General features: G+C 63.2%; 1 protein-coding gene across 7 annotated transcripts in view; it reads left to right on the forward strand.

The window, feature by feature from the left end:
• Positions 1-14,039, forward strand: part of PACS2 (phosphofurin acidic cluster sorting protein 2) — a 54,133-nt gene that overhangs the window by 26,512 nt on the left and 13,582 nt on the right. For 5 of the 7 annotated variants that reach the window (XM_053889923.1, XM_053889917.1, XM_053889920.1 and 2 more), the window contains exons 2-10: positions 2,674-2,761; positions 5,010-5,099; positions 6,152-6,277; positions 7,444-7,606; positions 8,197-8,270; positions 8,469-8,549; positions 9,636-9,695; positions 12,078-12,235; positions 13,915-14,005. In XM_053889923.1, the coding sequence (XP_053745898.1) occupies positions 2,674-2,761; positions 5,010-5,099; positions 6,152-6,277; positions 7,444-7,606; positions 8,197-8,270; positions 8,469-8,549; positions 9,636-9,695; positions 12,078-12,235; positions 13,915-14,005 (931 nt within the window). The remainder of the gene's footprint in view (positions 1-2,673; positions 2,762-5,009; positions 5,100-6,151; positions 6,278-7,443; positions 7,607-8,196; positions 8,271-8,468; positions 8,550-9,635; positions 9,696-12,077; positions 12,236-13,914; positions 14,006-14,039) is intronic. The other 2 variants (XM_053889919.1, XM_053889922.1) reach the window with 1 other exon arrangement.

A 14,039-nucleotide genomic window follows, 5' to 3' on the forward strand; every position in this document is an offset into this window, starting at 1 on the left:
GTTTTGCTCTTCAGTTTGTCTAATGGATTAGGCTGTTGGGATGATCTGTTCATGGTCCGCGGCAGTTTGTAGGTTCGGGGTCACGTCGCACACTGTTACGTATCGTTATGTCGTGTGCAAGCCCCCAGACTTCCCGCTGTCTACCGGGGTCCTTGTCCCTGACACCCTGTGACCTTCTTTCGTTTCTGGTATTGGTGGTTCTGTCCTCTTTTTTCTTTGTTAGGCTAGGGGTTTTATCAGTTCCATTGCTCTTCCCAAAGAACCAGTTTTCGTTTTGTTTTATCCTTTACTCTATATTTTATTTCCGTATTGTTTTTCTATCTTCGATTTCTTGTTACTGCTTTTGTCTCCTTACTTCCTTGCCCGCTCGCTCTGGGTTCCCAAGATCTTTCCCAAGATCTTGAGGTGGAGCCCAGCCTGGGCACTTGAGGCCTTTCTCACTGCCCAGTGTGAGCGAGCACAGGAGTGGCTGTAGCTGCCTCCCAGGGGTCTCCGCTCCCATCTCACTCACGACCCCACAAGGTACTTCTGGTCTCCTCTGAGCTTTCCTCCTGGGTCCGAGCGCTGCCTGCTGTCCCCAGTGGTTGGCGTTTCCAGCCACCTGTCTACTGTTGATTTCTTTTTGTCTGTTTGGGTTTTCTGTTTTGGTTTTAAGTAGACTCCACGGCCAACGTGGGGCTCGAACTCACCACCTTGAGATCAAGAGTCTCGTGCTCCACCGACCAAGGTGGCCAGGTGCCCCTTTACTGTTGATTTCTAGCGGAGTCTGTGTTGGTCAGAGAACACACTTTACGTGACTTCTGTTCTTTAAAGATGAAGCAATGCCAGTTGTACGCGACGTCTTGGCAGTCTGTTTCCTGCAGACTCAGAGCTGCCTGCCGGGCAGAGCAGGCTGGGCTTCCCCAGGGCGCACGCATGTCCGGGGCCGTCGCAGCCTGGAGCCCTCCTGCTGCCGAGTCACCTGCCTCGCTGCCGGGGGAGGCCCTCACGTCTGTCTCCTGGCCCCTGTGGGCTCAGTGGAGTGCGGTGCCGTCACCATCGTCCGCCACGTGGCCCTGAGTGCCGCGTTGTGACAGGCTGGCGTTCTGCCCGGGATGGGAATGGGTGGCGTGTGCCGGTCCTAGCTTATCAGAGACGTGACTGCCGTTGAGAGGAGAGTTTACTGTCCTTCACCAGCCCCTGGAAACAGGAGGCAGCAGGTCCTGGGGGCTGGCCCTGGGTGCTTAGGGCAGAGGGACATTAGGTTGGTGTTGAGGGTTGGTTAAGGAGGGATTCAGAGTATGGGCTGTGGATTCAGGGGAGATGGAAGCGGTTCTGGCCAGGAGTTGGCCCGTAATTAAAGGATGTCAGCTAGAAAAATACAGAATCTAATGAAACACACAACAGCAGGGTCCTTCTTCATTTCATGCCCACAATGGCAGTGGGGTCTCAGCTCCATGCCCAGGACCATGGTGGCTATCTCTGCCCCGTGGGTGGTTGGCAAGTGCTCAGGGAGCCCACGGAACTTTCCAAGGCCACACCGTTGACCACACGCAGGCCTATATCCAGACCTGAACCCGCCTGCCTCGCACGGTCGCTGCCTGCTGTCCAGATGTAGAAATGTGAGCAGGAAGAGTCTCCGAAGTCAGCAGATGGCCGCACCCCTCGTCCTGGCCACGGCCGCACCTGTCCTGCCTCTTGGGGTTAGACGCACGCTTCGGGGACTGAGTGACGACTCAGCTGGGCACGGACAGAGTGCCTTTCCCAAATAGGGCCCGTGGGGTTCCGGCACAGGTGTCTGGGACTCGGCCCGGCTCCTTGAGCTGTGTGGCCGGCTGCGGCAGCCCTGGCTGGTGGCGCTCCTGGGTGTGGTGCTGTCGCGTCAGCAGCCCACTGGCCTCCGGGCGGGAAACCGGGCCGGGGTTTCAGGGAGCCGTGGAGAGAGGTCCCGGCTGAGTTCCGTGATGCCCACCCCCCCACCCCCGCCCGTGCCCGCGCCCCTCCCCGCAGCCCCGCTCCCCTGCCTGGACCCCCTGGTGGGGTTGTTCTGGGCAGGCCCCAATGCCTCCCGGGAGGAAAGGCTGCGTGGACGGGGTCCTGTAATGTCAGGTGGGCGAGGCACACGCCGCAGCAACAGCAGAAGAAAGGGACCCCACTGACGGCGGGGCACAGTGCGGGCGTGCCCCCAGGCCACCCGGGCCCCGCCCTCGCCCCCCCCCCTCTTCCCAGTCCCCTGCTCTGGGGGTAGGAGGGTGAGTGGGGAAAGGGAGGGTTCAGGAAGCTCAGGGCCCAGGCCGGCAGGAGGCCTGGGGCAAGGGCGGGGTCGAGATGAGGGGGCGGGGCCGGGTGGGCGGGGCCTGCGGAGGCTGGAAGCTGGGACTGCAGGTGGGCAGCCGGTACCTGGGGGGGCTTCCCTGGTCTGCGCACCCTTCCCGGGCTGCCCTGCCCCCAGACGTGCATCGAGCGCCCCCACAAGCAGGAGACCCGCTCCCTGCGACCCTCCGGAGCAAGGGGATGCCCAGTGGCACCTACCACCTGCAGGGAGCCTTGACGGTGGCCCTGGGCCTAGCTGAGGTCCCTGGGGAGATGCGAGGGCCACATCTGGGGCTGGAGCTGCCCAGGGCGGGCCTTCCTAGGGCTCCAGGGGCTGTGGGAGGGCGCTGGCCCTGCTGAGCAGCCCTTTGGCCCCTGCAGGTTGTGCAGCCTGACCTTGAAGAAGCTGGTGGTGTTCACAGAGCTGGAGAAGGAGCTGGTCTCGGTGGTGATTGCCGTCAAGATGCAGGTGAGGGCAGTCCACCCAGGGTGCCTGTGCCGTCCTGGAGATGGGGGCATGGCCACACGGCCAGCTCTCTGCCCTGGGTGCTTGACCTGGAGGAGGGTCCTGGCGCTCTGGCACGGTTGGACCCCACACAACCAGGGTGCAGTCCTGTCCGCGTGAAGGGCTGGCGGCTGGGGAGTGTGGAGGGACGCGAGTGTGTGTGTGCAGGTGACTTGCACAAGGGCCTTCCCGGAACAGAATTGTGCCGCCCACACCCTCGCATGTGCGCCCAGTGCCCGCCGGCCCTTCTCTGCCAACCTCTGACCCGGGGCTGGTCATCCTCAGGCCCCTCTCTGTCCCTCTGATCCTCGTGGGATCTTGCCTTGAAACAAATCACTCTTCCAGGAGGACCTGACCCGGGCCCCCACCCTGGGGGGCAGCGGCCCTCAGCACTGCCTTCACCCAGCCGCCAGCCGCCCTGCAGGAGGTGCCGTGTGTGCTTCCTTGACCCCTTCAGGGATGCCAGTTCCCCGTCCACTCCCGAGTCAGGAGGGCTCTCAGCCCCCTGCTGCTCATATGGTGCCTCCCGTGGCCCTTTGCAGGCGCGTCCCCCCTACGGATGGGGTCCGCCCTGTAGGCACCTCCCTCCCCCAGTGGCCGTGCTCACAGGCAGCTGCGTGTGCCGGCTCCTCCTTCGAGCGGCCCCCTCAGCTGTGCCTGTCCTGTTAGGGCCCCAGACCGTCCGACGCCCCACGGGACAGAGCGCCTGCTGCACCCCCGTCCCGGGCTGCTAGAGCCCACATTCACGGACCCCGCGAGCTCAGGCGACGGGGGTGCTGGTCCGCGTGCTCCATAGCTCCGTGTGGGCTGGGAGCAGCCGATGCCATGTGGTCCACAGGCCATCCACCCGGACCCGCAGCTGTGCCCGGGACCCCTCCCTCTCCATCACTCCCATCAACTCACACGTCTGTTGTTTTTGTCCTGGACCCACTCCCGCTGCTGCCCTCAGCTGCTTCTCTGCACCCTCGTCTTGGTCAGACGCCACAGGAGCCCCTTCCCCCCGTAGCCGCAGTTCTCTTTTGTGGCTCCGAACCCACCTGCCCTTGGTGCCCCGCAGACGTGGGGCCACACCATGTCCGTCCCGTGGCTTCCTGCAATCAGCATTCAGCCTCCCGGTCTGTCCATGTTGGGACAGCTGTTTAAAAAAATTTTGGCGGGGGAGGGGGGCCCCTGGGTGGCTCAGTCAGTTGGGCATCTGACTTCAGCTCAGGTCATGGTCTCCCGGTTCGGGGGTTAGAGCCCCATGTCAGGCTCTGCGCTGACATTTCAGAGCCTGGAGCCTGCTTTAGATTCTGTGTCTCCCTCTCTCTCTGCTCTTCCCCTACTCATGCTCTGTCTCTGTTTCTCTCTCAAACATAAACATTTAAAAATAAATGAACTGTTAAAAAAATTAAAGAAAACAATTTTTTTAATGTTTATTTGAGAGAGAGAGAGAGAGCGGGGGAGGCACAGAATCCGAAGCAGGCTCCAGGCTCCAAGCTGTTGGCACAGAGCCCGACATGGGGCTTGAACTCACAAACCGTGAGATCACGACTTGAGCCGAAGTTGCTCGCTTAACCAGCTGAGCCACCAGGCGCCCCAGGACAGTCACTTTTAAAACAGTACTGTGAGAAACATCTTTAATGCCTTTGGGGTTTATTTTGGTAGAGGACTTGAGGTAAAGACCTGTATGTTTTGTACAAATGACTTGTTATTTTCTTACCACGGGTATTTAGTGATTAGTTTTTCCTAGTGACCTGAGAGCTCATCATACACTGAGTTTGTGTTTTGTGCATCTATGTATGTATTTTCAGTTGTGTTTCTAGACTTCTCATCTGGTCCCAGTGACGGCGCTGCCGTGTGTTAATTATTACACCTTGTACCACATTTTGCTTTCTGGGGAGGCAGTCACCCCTCAGAAATGCTTGGCGTCTCACACACCTGAACGGGTGCCGTCCATTTACCCCCTGACCCCGCTGCGGCATTTTGGTAGTCACATGAGGTGTGGCAGGGACCATCCTTGGTCAGCTACAGGAGGACTTGGAGGGTCAAGGACGTGGACATTTTTAAGACTCTTGAGAAGTCTCCCCAACGGTGCCTTTGGGAATCCCGTGAGCTTGTGCCGTCCCCCCTCCGACCTGTGGCTTTTCATCCCGAGTGTTTTCGGGGAGCCGACGTGACGTCCTTAGCCAGTTTCCTCTTGTGAGTGAGAAGCTGTCCTGTTGTGTCCCAGGGCTCCAAACGGATCCTGCGGTCCCACGAGATCGTGCTGCCCCCCAGTGGACAAGTGGAGACCGACCTGGCGCTGACCTTCTCCCTGCAGGTGGGCCTGTCCTCCCCTCGGGCTCAGCCAGAGCCTTAGAAGAGCGTGTGCTTTGTCAGATCGAGCTTTCCCTCCTGTTCCTGCCGTGAAGAGAACGTAGTGAGGCCTAGACTCACCCTCAAAAGGCCGTTTGGGGGGCCCCCGGCTGGATCAGTCGGTGGAGGTTGTGTGTTCGAGCCCCACGCTGGGTGTAGAGATCCCTTAGATGAAGAAAGAAAACCTTTTTAAAAAGACTATTTTGTTCCAGTGTTTAGAAGAGGTGGGGGGAAACATATGGACCCTCAGTGCTGCAAGTTCAGACCCCCGTGAAGTATGCTGGGTTTGGTGCGACCGCGGCACGGGCCCCCCCAGCGAGAACCAGAACCCCTGCCCTGGCGCCTCCCCCCCCACCGAGGGCCAGCCTGCACAGCTGCTCTCCTGCCTTCCTCTCTCTCTGGGGGGTTGTTTTAAGGGGGTGCTGCTGTCCTGTTAACACACTCGCTTTAAAGATGAATACCGTGTGGGCGTCAGCTCACGTCCCGTTGAAAACCTTCTCTCCTGGTGAGTGTGTCACAGAGGGCTGTGGTTGAGTGAGGCCGGCGACAACCCCGCTGGCCCCTGCCTCCCGCCGGCCCCCCCGGGCCTGCCTGGCTGTGCACGTGACCCTAATTCTGACGCCACCACGGGACCTTCTGGGTTATGTGTTGAGTTTTTTCGGGGGCCAGTTTTATCAGAGAGCTGTTCACCCTCGTAAGTGCACGGCTCTGCGGTCTGGACAGCCGCGTGCAGGGGTGTGGCCTGTGCTCCTCGCACGTGAGCCCTGTTGTGGCAGCCCCTGGCGTGCTCTGCACGGCAGCCTGGACCAGCACCACTCACGGGCCCACGCCCTCTGCAGTCTGTGTCGTGGGCAGCCGTGCTGGGTGGCCACCGCCCCGCTGATTGCCCAGAGACCCTGGCAGTCCGCTCACACCTGCCAGCGGCGGCTCTTAGCGTGTCCCGGACTGAGGCCCACGGTGGCCCAGCGAGGAGTGGCGGCTGGCACATAGGGCAGCCGTGACTTCCCTTCTCTGCAGTACCCTCATTTCTTGAAAAGAGAAGGCAACAAGCTCCAGATCATGCTGCAGCGGAGAAAGCGGTACAAAAACCGGACCATCTTGGGCTACAAGACGCTGGCGGCGGGCTCCATCAACATGGCCGAGGTGAGCGCGTCCCCGCTCAGCCGGCTGCCCCCCCCCCCCCCCCCGGGCGCCCCGACCCGACGGCCTGTGTGGCTGGGCTCTGCTGTGACAGCTGCTCTCTGGCCGAGGGTAGATCCTGGCCCGGCGTGGGTCCGTCCTGCGGCCTCCCGGAAAGAGCGTCCCTGCGGGTGCCCCCACCCCAGCTGCTCCCTCCCGGGACAGCCCCGCTCCCTTCTGCCGGCACTGCCCGGGAGGGTGGCACACGCATGCTCTGGGTCAGGGGGTGACCTGAATGTCAGGAAGCTCCCTTGGAAACAAGCGCTGTTGGTCAGAATGGAACCCGACTGCCCGACGCCACCTTGTCCTGGGGGACCTGGCGTCCCAGGTGTGGCAGGTGTGGGGCTCAGGAGCCCGGGCCTCTGGGAGCTGTGGGGCGGGCCCTGGTGTCTCTTGTGCCGTGGGGCCTCCACCGTCATGGGGTGGCGGTCCGGGCTGTCCAGGCCACTTTGGTACCCACACAGAGCTGTGCTGGTGCCCGCCTGGGGCAGGGCAGGGCAGGGCGCCACGTGTGAGTGGGTTGACCAGCCTGACCCCGTGCCCCTCGGCCCTTCTCATCTGGCCCGGGACCCCCATGCGGGGCTCGGACAGTGGCGGTACTGGGTTGAGGGACGGGTGTGGGGCGCAGGCTTTCACCCGGGCTGGCGCACGGGGTGCGCGGAGGCGGTGCCCCTCTCCCTGGTCTAATGGAAATTTCTCCCGACCGGAATGGCTCTAAGGACTCACCGGCCAGGTGGGCCAGCCTCGCGGGCGTTGGCTTTGCCGCACGAGACCCCCGGCCCACGCTGCTGGCCGGTCCTCCTTGGTCCCCCACAGACACAGGCCCCTGGACTTGGGTCTCCGGGGTTGCTGGCCCACAGCCACAGCCTCACACGCTATTCGCTGCGGCCAAGCCCCTCCCCTCTCTGACAGCCTCCAGTCCCCAGTGGCAGAGCCTAGTGCCGATCCGCCCCCCCGCCCCGTTCTTGGCCAGTGGCCTCCCGCGGCCCCCACACCCGTGTCCCGTGCCTCCCCTTGTCAGGCTGCCCCACGGTTGTGTCTCTTGCCTGCCGCGTGCCGTTGCTCACGTGCACCCGGAAGGTGGCGCTGCCCGGTGCGCTTTCTAGCGCCCAGCCCTGCCCTACCCCCAGGTGATGCAGCACCCTTCCGAGGGCGGCCAGGTCCTGAGCCTCTGCAGCAGCGTCAAGGAGGCCTCCGTGAAGGTGGCCGAGATCTGGATCTTCTCCCTGTCCAGCCAGCCCATTGACCACGAGGACAGTGCCATGCAGGCTGGGCCCAAGGCCAAGTCCACAGGTGTGTCTGCCTTCCTGTCCTGCCGGGTTTGAGAAGGCGGGGCGGGGGGCTGAGAGGGTTTGTGGGTTTCCCTCTGGACTGCACCCTCACGGCAACATCGTGCCTGCTCTGGGAACCTAGGCTGGGGGTCCCATCCCCGCGCCCTATATACCCCGTGTCCCGCGTCCCATCCCCGCGCCCCGCACCCCGTGTCCCGCGCGTCCCATCCCTGCGCCCCGCACCCCGTGCCACATGTCCCGTCCCTGCGCCCCACAGCTGCAAGCTCAGCAGGAGGTCACAGGGTTGATCACGATGCCTTCTGGAGTCTGGCACAGATCCTGGCGTGGCTGTTGCCACCGTCACGATGGGGCCACTGTTCCCCTGAGGTGTGGGAGGGCACATGGGGGAGCCAGTCAGGCACGAGATCCAGGCTGAAGTGTCTGAGGCCCACGGGGGCCGCTGTGGGAGCCGGGAGGTGCGGCCCTGCCCCCACCTGGAAGTGCCCGTGGGGGCTGCGGGTGCCCAGGGCCCGGTCGTCTGGCTGCTGCCTCATTGCCGGGACACCGGTCGGAATCTCAAGGCACTCCCTGTTCCATTTGCTCGTTCCGTAGATAACTACTCTGAGGAGGAGTATGAGAGCTTCTCCTCTGAGCAGGAGGCCAGTGACGATGCCGTGCAAGGGCAGGTAACCTGGGGCCTGGTGTGAGGGACGTGCGGCCACCTGGGAGATGTGGCCTCGGGGCTCCCCGCAGCCGCACAGCCCCCGGCAGACAGCCCTGGACCCTCCTGAGGGGCCCGCGTGCGGGAGGCACTGGGAGGGGAAGCGGGGGGGGGGGGGGGGGGGAGGGCAGTCCTCCCAGCCCGGGGCTCCGTGTCTCCCCAGGACTTGGACGAGGAGGACTTCGATGTGGGCAAGCCCAAGAAGCAGCGGCGATCGATAGTAAGAACGGCGTCCATGACCAGGGTCGGTGGAAACTGGTTTTACTAACACTGGGGCAGGGTGGGGGGGGGGTTGGGGTTGGGGGGCCCTGGGTGGGGGGTCGGGAGGTGAGGCGCCGTCCGGGTCCCCCTGATCTGGCTCTGCTGGCTTCCCCTGAGGCCCAGGCCACGACTCCAGGAGCCGCCCATTGTTCTTTATTCCCTGGCAGGGGGTCCTGGAGCTCACCCCGGGGGGCCAGTGGCTCCTGGCCCTGGGGGCAGGGGAGGAGGCAGGGCTACCCCCGTCCTGCTCAGGCCACTCCAAGAGCAGAGGAACAGAGCTGGGAGGCTGTCCCCTTCCCCGAGTGAGGCCAGTCCCTTGTTTCTGTTCAGCCTCTGGGTCCGCCCGGCACAGAGGCCCTGGGGCCTGGGCAGGCCTGTAGGCGGGTGGGGGGAGCTCCAGACGGAGGTGGAGGCCCGTCACGGGACACCCACCCCGGGGAGAGCTCCCAGAGCCAAGCCGCTGCTGCACGTGGGCTGAGGCCCCCCAGCACGGTGGGTGGACGCCGGGTAAAAGGCCACGGGGCACAAGCCCAGACACCTCCCCACCTCCTCTGGAGGCCCCGGCTGGGGGCACGGCAGCACCTGCGTGAGCCTCTGTTTACACTGGGTGTCCGTGCAGGGGAGCGTGGCTCCCCTTGAGGGTGGCTGCCTCAGTCGTGGCCGGAGCTTTACTCTGAGGCCCAGCGCAGCGCTGGGCGCACAGGGAGCTTGGGGTCTCTGCTGAGCCCTCGCCGCCCCCTCTGCCCAGCCCGTGCCCACCCCCGGGTCCTACAGGAGGGAGGCGGTGCCGTGGCAAGGGGCCAGCCACAGGAGGCCGAGGGAAGAGCCACAGGGATGGCACACGCCCTCCCCGCGCCCCTCCTGGGTCTGTTCCTAAGTCCGGTGCGGCCGTGGTTCTTAATGCCTGCGAAGGGTCGGTGCTGTTGGCGGGCGAGAGCCGCGCTCGCGGGAGCCCGTACAGACTGTGCGCCAGGCACCTCTCTCCTGCCGGCTGCCCCTGGCAGCCCGCTGTGTCCTTCGCGGGGAACCCACCCCCTTCGGTTCTGATTCTGTCCCGCTTGCCTTGCAGCAACAAAACTTCAAGCAGAAGGTCGTGGCCTTGCTGCGAAGGTTTAAAGTGTCAGATGAGGTGAGTGAGATCCTGCCTGCCCCCCAGGCCCACGGCGGGGTGTCCTGATGAGGCGAGGGCTCTGGGGGCACCCGGGCCACATCCTGGCTCTGCCTCTGACCGTCCTGTGGCCCCCTGGGCTCCCGTGATACCTCGGGGGTCGAGCAGCGGCCGCCTGCGTGTCTCTCGAATCACAACCCAGGGAACAGACCAGGAGGGAGGCTGGACGTCATTCGGGCTGTGACCATGAGTTCTGTGTTTCCTGTTGGTTCTAAGCCGACTATGTTTAGAGCAGCTTCAGGTTTGCGGAGTTGAGCAGAGACTAGCTTCTGTGGGCCCCATCGCCACACACCCGCCCCCCACCGCGGACGCGCCGTGGCGCTGGAGCTCCCTCTCTTAGCTGTTTGCCGCCCCAAGTGCGTGGTGATGGGTTTGCTCACTTTTATAACCAGAAGAAAAATGCTTTGGTTTTACCTTCCGTGTGGGCAGAGGAAAGCTAGTCCACAGGTTCTGGATCTACCCGGGAGAGGTGGCAGGTAAGTGTCCCAGGTGTCACTGGCACACGTGGTTGTGACAGAACTGAGGGCGATGGCCACCTGTCCACACATGTGAAGCTCCGGGAGGTCAGCTGCTCTCCGACGCAGGCACTGGAATCGGGTTCTCCAGATCGCTCCACAGATTCGGGAGGGTCCCCGTCAAATCCCCAGCTGCCTGTTGGTAGACCAGCGAGTCCTAAAACTTACATGGAAACGCAAGGGACCCGGAACAAACAGAATAAGCGGTCGTTAAAAAGAACGAAATTGAAGGAACGATGCTTTCTCATTTCAAAACTCAGGAAGAGGTATGGAATCAAGACCGTACGATCAGCGAGACCGGAAGTGAATCCATTTAAATTTTTTTAACATTTATTTATTTTTGAGCGAGAGAAGGACAGAGCGTGAGTGGGGGAGGGGCAGAGAGAGAGAGGGAGACACAGAATCCGAAGCAGGCTCCGGGCTCCGAGCCGTCAGCACGGAGCCCGACACGGGGCTCGAACTCACAGACCAGGAGATCGTGACCTGAGGCGAAGTCAGACGCTTAACCGACCGAGCCCCCCGGGCGCCCTGAATCCTTCTATTTGTGGTCAATTGATTTCTGGCAAGGATGCCAAGACCACCCGATAGGGGGGAATAGGCTTTTCGGCAAATAGCGATGGTACCGCTAGATTTCCAAGTGCTGAAGGGTGAAGTTGGACCCTTACCTCACACCATGTATAAACACCAACTCAAAATGGACCAAAGACCTAAGTATAAGAACTTACACTGTGGCAGTCTTAGGAGAAAACAGAGGAGTGGTCTTGGCGGTAGGACACAGAAGCACGGGAGCCAAAGAGAAAACCAGGGGTCAGACCCCATCAAAACATAAAAGTCATGTGCTCCGAACAACCTTCCAGAAGATGAAATGGTGGCCATAAGATGGAAGGGCTTTACAAATCGTAGATCCCATAAGAGACCAGTACCCAGAAGATGGAAAACGTACAACCCCAAATACGAAGACGACACGGGTAAGAAATTAATCGTCCAGCGTAACAGTTGGTCAGAGGGTCTGACGAGACGATTTCTCCGAAGAAGATACATAAACAGCCAGCAGACCCACGAGAAGGTGCCCGGCGTCACGAGGCGTCCTGGAGGCGCAAGCGAGAACCTCACCGACCCCCACGCGACGCCCGCCGGCAGCTGTGGCTTCGAGCGGAGCAGGAGACGCTGGCGGGGGTGTGCAGCAGGCCTTCCTCCAGGCGATTCCACCAGTGATGGCATTCTTGGCGTTTACCTACGAGAGACCCGGGCGCGTCCACGCAGACTCAGCGGTCACAGAAGCTTCGTCTACAGCGGCAAACCCCAGAACGTCCACCCCCTGGCGGTGGCTAGACTGCGGACGGCGCGGGCGGTGGCGAGGCCTCGCTGCGGGCAGACACAGCGCAGACGGGTCTTACCGCGCCGCGCCGAGTGAGAGGGCCGCAGAGGGCCGCTCTCCGTGTGGCTCCACCTCCTTGACGTTCCGGAAGAGGACGGACGCACGGGACAGAAGTCGGTTCAGTGGGTGCCTGAGGAGGAGGAGAGGGGACAGTGAGAGGCCAGGGAGGCCCTGGGGAGGGAACATCTCCCGTGTGGCTGTGGTGCTGGCCTGTGCCAGCTGCGCACTTCTGTGTGGAAGCTTGAGTCACAGGGGGAGGAGTGGCCCAGCCGTGCCGGCACCCCGTGACTGGAGGCCCCAGGGATCACCCCAGCGTCCGGCACAGCTGGGCTTCTGGCACCTGCTGGACAAAGGGTGCTTGGCGGCTCTGCGTCCTTTTCCCACCTGTCCTGCCGAGGGGACCCCCACCCACCCCTCGTGCGTGCGCTCACACGTCTGACGTCATCGTAGGTCCTGGACTCAGAGCAGGACCCTGCAGAGCGTGTCCCCGAGGCGGAGGAGGACCTGGACCTTCTGTATGACACGCTGGACATGGAGAACCCCAGTGACAGCGGCCCTGACCTGGAGGACGATGACAGTGTCCTCAGCACCCCCAAACCAAAGCTCAGGTGAGCACCCCGTGGCCCCCAGGTGTGGCAGGGGGCGCAGGCTGTGGCGGGGGGGGGGGGTGGATGGGGAGGCTGTATTCTGGAGGGATCTCTGTGGAACCCCAGGTGAGCACCCCGTGGCCCCCCACATGTGGCAGGGGACGCAGGCTGTGGCGGGGTGGGACGGGGAGCCTGTGTTCTGGAGGGATCTCTCTGGAATGAGCTTGGGAGCATGAAGACAGGAGACCAGTTTGGAGGCCTTGCAGGGGCAGGGATGGAGGGGCAGGGGCTCTGCGTGTGGAGGGTGCTCAGGGGTCTTCCTGAGGTCCCAGCCGGGCTGAGGCGACCATCACAGGAGAGGCCCTTCTGTGCAATGGGGAGACGGGCTGCTGGGACCGCAGGGCTTTCCTGTGCGCAGGGGAGGGGAGTGGGCATGTCCCCAAGGAGCAGGGCATCTGCCTGGCTGGGGCAGGGGAGGGCAGGAGTGCATGTGGCCCGTCTTGGGGGCATCACTGTGGGGTCCGGGCAGGCTGCCAAGAGGGGGCCACGTGGCAGTCCAGAGCCCCCGTGGCCTCCTGGTTTTTTGTTTTTCACATGGTGGTGGAAGTCGGTTGGAGGGAGACGCGCACATGGGGGGAGGGTGGGCTTTCTGTGCAGCTGCTGAGCCTCTGGTTGTCCTACTGTCGGTGCGCCTGTGGCATCTGCGGGCTCTGGTTCAGGTGTCCGCCTCTGGCCTTCACTGTGGCTCCAGGGGCCCGGCTTCTTGCCTGCTGCCCACCCACCTCCCGAGGCCCCTTGGGCTTTGCCCCCGTCCGCTGGGACAGGCCCTGCTCCTGTCGGCCGCTGGCTGACCCAGGCCACCTCCAGGTCACTGGCAGCTGGTGCTCACAGTTCTGGGAGTCTGCGTGGACGTCTCGGGCACTGTTTCTGCCCTCACTCCCACATTTCTCTCTCCCTGGTGGCTTTGGCATCAGACCATGTGCCCCCTGTCCACCGTATCAGCTTGAAAGGCTTCTAAGTCTCTTCGAATCTATGAGTCCCCCCACCCTCTCCCCAGCTGTCTGCTGGGGACAAGGTACTTGGCCTGGTCTGCCTGGGGTTGCTAGATCCTGCTGACCCCACCGTCATTGCACTGTTGAGCCTGTGTTCCTGCCAGCTGGCCGAGGAGCCTGAGGTCCCCTGGCTGGCCTGCTGGCCCTCCAACAGAACTGCTGGGTGCAGCCTGGGTGCAGGCCAGGAGGGGGCAGGGCAGGACCAGGGATGAGGTCCTGGGCTGTGGGTGTCAGGCCAGGAGAGGGCGGGGCTCGGGGGTGAGATCCTGGGCTGTGGGTGTCAGGCCAGGAGGGGGCGGGGCTCGGGGGTGAGATCCTGGGCTGTGGGTGTCGGGCCAGGAGGGGGCGGGGCTCGGGGGCGAGGTCCTGGGCTGTGGGTGTCGGGCCAGGAGGGGGCGGGGCTCGGGGGCGAGGTCCTGGGCTGTGGGTGTCGGGCCAGGAGGGGGCGGGGCTCGGGGGCGAGGTCCTGGGCTGTGGGTGTCAGAGCCAGTGGAGGAGCTGACGTGGGCCGCAGGGCAACCTCTCCTGGGCTGTGGTTCCCTTGCCCCATCCCAGCCCTGTGTGGCTGCCAGACCCCAGGGCACAGTGGCTGAGCCTTCAGCCTGGGGAGGGTCCTGGAGGGTGACCTGTCTCCGTCCCCACGCCCAGGCCCTACTTCGAAGGGCTGTCACACTCCAGCTCGCAGACGGAAATCGGGAGCGTCCACAGCGTCCGGAGCCACAAGGAGCCCCCGAGTCCGGTGAGCAGGCTGGACGTGGCAGTGCCCACCCTTG

The sequence above is a fragment of the Panthera pardus genome, unplaced genomic scaffold, assembly GCF_024362965.1.
Source record: "Panthera pardus isolate Hobbes unplaced genomic scaffold, ASM2436296v1 HiC_scaffold_24, whole genome shotgun sequence".
In the NCBI taxonomy this organism is placed as follows: Eukaryota; Metazoa; Chordata; class Mammalia; order Carnivora; family Felidae; genus Panthera; species Panthera pardus.